General features: G+C 41.4%; 1 protein-coding gene across 1 annotated transcript; it reads left to right on the top strand.

Moving 5' to 3' along the window:
• Positions 242 to 805, top strand: LOC109949317. The gene has a single exon (XM_020564713.1). It carries the CDS (start codon positions 242 to 244, stop codon positions 803 to 805), a length of 564 nt encoding a protein of 187 aa, XP_020420302.1.

Here is a 9,433-nt window from a genome sequence, read left to right as displayed (position 1 = left end):
AGTCAAGCCATGGCCTTTCAGATGATGGGCAATGGACCTCATTATCAAGATCTATCCTGCCAGCAGCAAGCAGCACTGTTTCATCATTGTAGCTACAGATTATTTCACCAAGCTTGTTAAATCCACTACATCTCAAGAGATCATCACTTTCATAGAAGAGCAGATTATACAAGGGTTTGGCATTCCATAATCAATCACAACTAACAGGGGATCTTCTTTCATATCTAGAGAGATGCTAGATATGGCAGAAGCGTTCAAAATCAAGCTGCTTCAATCAACCCCTTATTATGCTCAAGCCAATGGGCAGGCAGAATCAAGTAACAAGGTGATCATCAACATTATCAGAAAAATGCTTGAGAAAAATCGAAAACAGTGGCATGATAAGTTGTCGGAAACTCTGTGGGCATATAGAACTTCAAAAGGAGAGGCAACTGGCATGACCCCCTATGCTCTGACTTATGGCCATGATGCAATTCTGCCTATGGAAATAGTAATCCAATCCCACAGAATTGCTCATCAACACAATATGGTTGGAGAGGATTATTCTCAAGCCATGCTGCTAGAACTGGAAGGATTGGATACAAGCAGGATTGATACCCTCAACAAACTCTTAGTAGGAAAGCAGGCTGTATCAAGGGCCTACAACAAAAGAGTTAAAAACAAGAGTTTTGAAGAAGGAGAGATAGTCTGGAAAGCAGTTCTGCCCCTTGGAACACACATAGCTGGTTATAGGAAGTGGTCACCTACATGGGAAGGGCCTTTCATAATTAACCAAATCCTTGGATTGGAGGCATACATATTATAGGATCGAGATGGAGTTGTTCATGCTGCACCAATCAATGGAAAGTGGTTGAAGAAGTTCCATCCAACTATGTAGGATTCACAGGCAGTACCAACGGATCCTGGGATGGAAAAAGAAAAGGATAGAGCTGTTGTTTAAATTCTTAATTAGAGATGTGCTTTAAAATTTGCCTTAGTGTATTTCTGCCTCTTTTCATTTTTATTTAGGCCAAAGAAAACAAAAATGCAAAGTTTCACAAAATAATTAGGCTTTTTATTTAAATATAGTCATTTGTTATGACTAATTGTTTATTACATTCAAAATCTAAGGTCAAAATCCTAACTTCCTAAGGGTTTCTTGAAAACTGGTTTTCTTGATTGAAAGTTCCTTCTGAAGCAGCACCCCCTGGTGGACTGAAGCTTCTGTAATTTCCAAAGTTGGCCTGGAGGCTGAAACTATGCTTTGCACAAGAAAGGTAGCCTTGGTCTTAGAACTCAGGCCAGCCCCGAGCCTGCTCTGTACTTCCTTGCATTCTGTCAACTTCTTTTGAAGCTCCTCAATCTGTTTCTCCAGCTTGTCTACAGTGGCCTTGGCTTCCTTATACCCCGCAACCATCTGATCCAGTTCTGCCTTCCGTTTCATATAATCAGCCAAGTTGGCTTCATGAGTGGCTTTCCATAACTCAGAGGTCTTGTAGGTGGGCTTGAGATCCTCATAACGATCGTGGAGGTTGAGCACATCTCTTGCCAAGCCAATGCTCATCTCAAGTATGGGCTTGGGAGCCATGTTCTGTCTATGCAGAAGGTCCAGGTCCTTCATCAATTGACCAACAGCCTCCCTGTCCTCACCTAGTTCCAACTCAGAAGATTGCCAGATCTTCAGCCTCTCTATGGCCTCCTTCACTGCCTTGGACTTTGCCTTGCCTGGAGTGGAGCTAAGTTTTTCCAGTTTATCCAGCTGAGCATCTAGGTCCATAGCTTCAAATTCTGCCAATTCTGGTTCAGCAAAGGAGGCCGTGGTGGATGAACCTGGAAGAGAATGGATGGGCATCTGCAAAATAAGCTCAAGTCAGTCTTTCAAAAAGGAGTCAGAACAAGAAAAGAGAGGACTTAGGTACAAGAATACTCACAGCAACGATTGGAGGCTTTAGAGGGCTGGTCACCACTGCCAAGCTCTTAGCAGTTCTGCGCACTTCAACCTGCAAAGACTGAATAGTTAGAAAAGCAAAAATGGGATAGAACTACAGAAGGCAGGCGGAGGTGGAGTAAGAGTAGAAAGTTACCACAAGATGGGGAACATCAGTAGCTATCTCTACTTCAGATTCTGGGACCGCAACGGGAAGTTCTACTTGTTCCACAGGTTCTGAAGCAGACAGTTCTGCCTGCACCACAGGCACTTGAACTGAAGCAAAGTGTTCTGCCTCCACATCATCAAAAAGGGCCAATTCTGAGCTTGTGGGTTCAGCCCTCTGAGCCTCCTCTTGCTGTTTGGCCAAGGCAATGCTTTCTGATAACCTCAGCAGGAATCTCCTCTTGCAAATAGGTAGAAATCAGAAACAAAAGAAATACAAAGACAGAAATTGCTGGTACAGCCAAAAAACAAGACTCACCTCATTTTCCATCTCTTTCGTCTTCTCTTGAGCTTCTTCTTTTTCTTCTCCTTGCTCCTTCTCCTGCTCCACAGCTTCAAAAGCCTCCCTAAGTTCTTCATCTGTGCCAGAAGTGGTTGTGGGAGCTGCTGTAGGTTCTTCTATGGCCACATACTCTACCACACTCTTCTTTCTAAGTCTTTTGGACTTAGTAGGAGGAGATGGAGGACTTTTAGCTACACAGAATAGTGAAATGAAGGTTAGAAGAATGGGAAAACAGAACATATTCAAGGAAATAGTTGGAAATGTCAGAATCTTACCAGAAATGTCAGGCAGGACAGCACTGTCCTGAGCAGGAGCAGTTTCTTTTCTCTTCCTTCTGGCAGAAGGAGTAGCCTAAACAGGAGGTTGTTCTGCCAGGGTTTCATCCTCCTCATCTCTAGAAGGAAGCTCCTAATCCCTAGCAGCAATGACAGAAGTGACTGCACGGGAAATAGACAACATCAAAAATCAATCTAGCAGGAAAATAAATGAAGGAACAAAACAATGAAAAAACTTACCAATCACTTCTCCAGCCTGCATAGACTGTCCACCGATGTTCCTTGTCAAAGAAGGGTCTGATGCAGACAGAACAAAAATATTAAGCATCATCACAAAGGGCAGAATGAGCAAAACAAAGACAAAATTGAGAGTCTACCTTCTATGACTTGAGCGTTGATGTCCTTGATGGTCTGCACCATGAATTTGTGAGTTTCCTCTCCGGCATGAGCAACCCAGGAGTCCCAGCCATAAAAAAGGATTTTCAGTGCAGTACTGGAGGCAGGCAGACCTTGGAATCTAGCTTTCCACCAAGTGTCAAACTCAGCAGAACTGCAGGAATTAGACTCCTAGGATGGATAGAGGGCGTCTGCACTATTGTTTATCTTGTTCACCGCACACCTAGGATCCTTGTGCACTTCCAAGTTATCTAAGTCCCTCCAAGAAGTATCCCGATTGCAGCTCTTGTAGGATTTGAGCGGAACAAGCTGAGGGCAGCCAAGCTGTCTTGCGCAGAAGTTGGGATGGTATACTTCTGCCCCTAGATGATAATTTGGAGGCTTTCCATCTCCATGAGGCAGATCTCTTGGCAGGGTGATGCTCAGGAACTTCTTCCTGAAATCAATTCTGGCAGCCTCCTCTTCTGGCTCCTTCTCGAACAGCCAATATCCTGGCTGGAACCAAGGATAGGTCCTTCTGATCACCACCTGCCACTGAACTGCTGACCTCTTCGTACAATTCCTGAAAAACATCATATACTCCTTAATTGAACACTTGGGCACTTCTGCCGACATTAGAGGAAGAGCCAAGACTTGATTTTCAGGCAGAACTGTGTCTGGAAACCTCAACTCAGGGAAATACACCCGCAGCCAGATCTGGATCATCCAGAATGGCCGTGTGCAGAGAGGTTCAGTGGATTCTCCAAAGTGGCCGTGTGCAGATTCTTGAATAAGTGGGCCAGAATTGTAGGCCCTAGCCCGACATCCGTATGGTTGTGCAGTGCTTCTGCCAAGTGCCTGTATTCGAGCAGCACTGCGGAAGAACGATTCAGAAATATAAATTTGTTCAGCTAGTACAGAAGGAATAACATGTGCTACTGATCCTTGCCCTTCTCTGTGCTAAACTTCTTCAAATAGTTGGAGAAGGAGCAGTTCTGGTTGATTATGGCTGAAGAGACAGTAAATGGCTTTGTTAGTTTCTCATGTTTCTTTCTCCTGTGATAGTCTCCCACTACGTCTACAGGTCTTCCATGGGGCGTGAACACAAAAACCTGAGACATATCCAGTAAAGTTAGAGCCATGGGGCCCACACGAAAATCGAAGGTGTTGCTGCCAGAGTTCTAGAAGCAGAGGGCAGCAGCCAGAAGATTTCGTCTCTATTGATAGATTGCTTCGACAAAAGAACTGCATCATAGATGCCAGCCTTCTTCCAGTGAGCCCCATACCATGAGAGAAGTATGTCAGTAGAGTCTGCCCACTTGACTAGACTGTTTCTCACCACACAAAATGGGAACGAGCGGCTTAGGTTCTTGCTGACCCAGGTGTGAGAGGCCACGGCAGAAGAACTCCCGAAACACAGGGGAGCTTCAGCGTCATTTTTGAATAGTTTTGCCATCTCGGTAGGGACAGAACCAAACCAGTGAGAACCTAAAACTAGGGTATCCTCGAACAGGTGGAGGACATTCTCGTCCAGATTTTTCTTGGCAAAAGGGTGGAGCTTGCTTCTGACCTCTATTGCGTGATTGTCAACCCCAGTCCCAATGAAGTAATCAGGAGGAACTGACTGCTATAGGAATTGACTGTTGAGAGCTTATCTGCCAGAATTGAGAAAACCCCTCTTTCTTTACATTTAAAAATGAAAGATCTTTTGAGAATTTTGCCGCTCATTATTAAAAGAAAGAAACCCTACTCCAGAGCATTTCTCATAAATATAGAAGAGGGTGAACAGGGCAAAAAAAAACAAAAAATTCAACAATCAATCAAACAATAAAAAATCAACCAATGGCAAAAACTCAAAATGATCACTTGATCACTGAGAACCTTCAAAACAAACTGGAGCAACTAACAGCTCAGTTGATCCACAAAAAGAAGTCAGCTATAGATCAGAACTTCCAAGTTCAGACTTAGAGAAATAAGTCATTCAAAACAAGAATTCTCTCGTTACAAATTTAGTTCAGCAAAAGCCAAGACAAGCAGAGTTTGAGTTTTCACAAATATGAAAACCTCAACAAATTTATGGAGAGCCCTGATCAAGCAGAACAGGTATTACAGTGCAGGTCCAGCTCAGTAAGTCCTTAAATCCGACCACTTCCGCCCTTTCAGATTGAAGAGGCCGCAGTTCTGCCCGTTCAAAACTCTCCCAAGGCTTGAGATAAACTAAAAGCTCTGCCAAAATTAAACTTTGGTATCGATTTACAGATAAAGCTAAGCAGTTGAAGTTGTTGACAGTTCAGTCCAGCACAGACATACCCAGTCCAGCCCGGATCAGAGACTTCTATCCAGGCATAAATGGAATTCCAGCTTTCCTTTTGTCTTTCTAGAGTTGATTCTTTCATTTCTAGTTTTGTAAAGGGCAGTTCTGCCTAAAAATAGTCCACTTTATTATCATTTATTATGGCCAGAACTACCAATCTTGTATTGAGATAAATTGCAAAGTCCTCACCAGTCTTAGGCAAGAAAAGAACTTACATGGGAGATATTCCTCACCAAATTCATGATCACTTGTTTAGAAATCAGTAACTTGGGGCGCAAGTTATCTGCTTCAAAGAAGTCTTCTAGGGTTTTCATTGCTAGCAGTGGCAAGCTCACACACTAAAGAAAGCTGACTTGTTGACCAGTCAATGGTTTTCAAGGCAGTGGGGAACTTCACCCATCCATCATAGGAACAAACATAAAATGGGAGAACAATTGCGTAGTTTTCGCATTTGGATTTCACTCAAAACTCACCAAATGACTCCCCCCACCATATTATGTTGTTGACCAAGTTTTTGGCTTAATTCGATATCAATGCCAATGAAACTGGAAAATTCAAGTTCGTACGAAGTTTGATTCGTAAATGGAGTGGTTGGTGTATTGCATAGTTTTAGCGATTGGATTTCACTCAAAACTCACCAAATGATTCTTCCCACCATATTATGATGTTGACCAAGTTTTGGGCTCAATCCGATATCGATTGAACCAAGAAATTAGACATTTGAAGTTCGTACAAGGTTCATTCCGTAAATGTAGTGGTTGGTGTATTGCATAGTTTTAGCGATTTAATTTCACTCAATACACACCAATTCACTCCTCCGACCATATTACGACATTGCCCATGTTTTGGGCCCAATCCCATATCGATTGGCTAAAGAAAATGGACAATTCAAGTTCGTACGAAGTTCGTTCCGTAAATGGAGTGGTTTGTGTATTGCATAGTTTTAGCCACTGGATTTCACTCAAAACTCACCAAATGACTCCTCCCACCTTATTATGATGTTGACCAAGTTTTGGGCTCAATCCTTTCCTGATTGAACCAAGAAATTGGACAATTCGAATTCATTCGCAGTTCATCCTATGAATTGAGTGGTTGGTGAATAGCACAGTTTTAGCAATTGGATTTCGATGAAAACTCACCAAATAACTACTCCCACCATATTATGTTGTTGACCAAGTTTTGGGCTCAATCCGATATCGATTGAACCAAAAAATTGGACAATTCAAGTTCATTCGCTCCAAAAATGGAGTGGTTGGGGTATTGCATAGTTTTAGCCATTGGATTTCACTCAAAACTCACCAAATGACTCCTCCCACCATATTGTAATGTTGCCCAAGTTTTGGACTCAATCCGATCTCAATTGGACCAAGAAATTGCACAATTCAAGTTTGTACGAAGTTCGTTTAGTAAATGGAGTGGTTGGTGTATTGCATAGTTTTAGCAATTGGATTTCACTCAAAACTCCCCAAATGACTCCTCCCACCATATTATGATGACCAAGTTTTGGGTTCAATCCGATATCAAATGAACCAAGAAATTGGACATTTGAAGTTCGTACAATGTTCATTTCGTAAATATAGTGGTTGGTGTATTGCATAGTTTTAGCGATTAGATTTCAGTCAATACACACCATTCACTCCTCCCATCATATTACGATGTTGAACAAGTTTTGGGCTCAATTTGATCTCGATTGAACTAAGAAATTGGACTATTCAAGTTCATTTTCAGTACGTTTCGTAAATGGAATGGTTGGTGTATTGCATAGTTTTGGCAGTTGGATTTCACTCAAAACTCCCCAAATGACTCCTTCCACCATATTATGTTGTTGAACAAGTTTTGGGCTCAATCCGATATCGATGGACCAAAGAAATTGGACAATTCAAGTTCATACGAAGTTCACTCAAAACTCACCAAATGACTCCTCCAACCATATTATGATGTTGACCAAGTTTTAGGCTCAATCCGATATCGATTGAACCAAGGAATTGGACAATTCAAGTTCGTTCGCAATTCATTCCGTAAATGGAGTTGTTGGTGTATTGCATAGTTTTAGTTATTGGATTTCACGCAAAACACACCAAATGAATACTCCTACCATATTATGATGTTAACCAAGTTTTGGGCTCAATCTGAAGTCGATTGAACCAAGAAATTGGACAATTCAAGATAGTACAAAGTTCGTTCCATAAATGGAATGGTTGGTGTGTTGCATAGTTTTAGCGATTAGATTTCATTCAAAACTCACCAAATGACTCCTTTCACCATATTATAATATTGCCGAAGTTTTGGACTCAATCCGATCGCGATTGGACCAAGAAATTGCACAATTCAAGTTCGTACGAAGTTCGTTCTGTAAATGGAGTGGTTGGTGTATTGCATAGTTTTAGCAATTGGATTTCATTCAAAACTCACCAAATGACTCCTCCCACCATATCATGATGTTGACCAGGTTTTAGGCTCAATCTGATCTCGATTGAACTAAGAAATTGGACTACTCAAGTTCGTTCGCAGTACGTTCTGTAAATGGAGTAGTTAGTGTATTGCATAGTTTTGGCATTTGGATTTCACTCAAAACTCACCAAATGACTCCACCCACCATATTATGTTCTTAACCAAGTTTTGGGCTCAATCCGATATCAATGCCAATGAAATTGGACAATTCAAGTTCGTACGAAGTTTGATTCGTAAATGGAGTGGTTGCTGTATTGCACAGTTTTAGTGATTGGATTCCACTCAAAACTCACCAAACAACTCCTCCACCATATTATAATGTTGCCCAATTTTTGGGCTCAATCCCATGTCAATTGAACCAAGAAATTCGACAATTCAAGTTCTTACGAAGTTCGTTCCGCAAATGGAGTGGTTGGTTTGTTGCATAATTTTAGCGACTGGAATTCACTCTATACACAACAATTTACTCCTCCCACCATATTACGACATTACACATGTTTTGCGCTTAATCCGATAGCGACTGGCCAAATTAATTGGACCATTCAAGTTCGTACGAAGTTTATTCCGTAAATGGAGTGGTTGGGGTATTGCATTGTTTTAGCAACTGGATTTCGCTAAAGACTCAACAAATGCCTCCTCCCGCCATATTATGATGTTGCCCAAGTTTTGGGCTCAATCCGATATCGATTGAATCAAGAAATTGGACAATTCAAGTTCGTTTGCAATTCGTTCCTTAAATGGAATCTTTGGTGTATTACATAGTTTTAACGATTGGATTTCAATCAAAACTCACCAAATGAATCCTCCCACCATATTATGATGTTGACCAAGTTTTGGGCTCAATCTGATGTCGATTGAATCAAGAAATTGGACAATTAAAGTTCGTACGAAGTTCGTTCCATAAATGGAGTGGTTGGTGTGTTGCATAGTTTTAGCAATTGGATTTCGCTCAAAACTCACCAAATGACTCCTTCTACCATATTATAACGTTGCCCAAGTTTTAGACTCAATCCAATGTCGATTGGACCAAGAAATTGCACAATTCCAGTTCATACGAAGTTCGTTCTGTAAATGGAGTGGTTGGTGCATTGCATAGTTTTAGCAATTGGCTTTCACTTGAAACTCACCAAATGACTACTCCCACCATACCATGATGTTGACCAAGTTTTGGGCTCAATCTGGTCTCGATTGAAATAACAAATTGGACTATTCAAGTTCGTTCGCAGTACGTTCTGTAAATGGAGTGGTTCATGTATTGCATAGTTTTGGCATTTGAATTTCACTCAAAACTCACCAAATGACTCCTCCCACCATATTATGTTGTTGACCAAGTTTTGGGCTCAATTCAATATCAATGCCAATGAAATTGGACAATTCAAGTTCGTACGAAATTCGATTTGTAAATGGAGTGGTTGGTGTATTGTATAGTTTTAGCGATTGTATTTCACTCAAAAATCACCAAATGACTCCTCCCACCATAGTATGATGTTGACCAAGTTTTAGGATCAATCTGATATCGATTGAACCAAGAAATTGGACAATTCAAGTTCGTTCGCAGTTCGTTTCGTAAATGGATTGGTTGGTGTATTGCATAGTTTTAGCGA

The sequence above is a fragment of the Prunus persica genome, chromosome G5, assembly GCF_000346465.2.
Source record: "Prunus persica cultivar Lovell chromosome G5, Prunus_persica_NCBIv2, whole genome shotgun sequence".
Taxonomy (NCBI): domain Eukaryota; kingdom Viridiplantae; phylum Streptophyta; class Magnoliopsida; order Rosales; family Rosaceae; genus Prunus; species Prunus persica.
The sequence above is the reverse complement of the archived record's forward strand: the minus strand, read 5'-3'. Positions and strand labels throughout refer to the sequence as shown.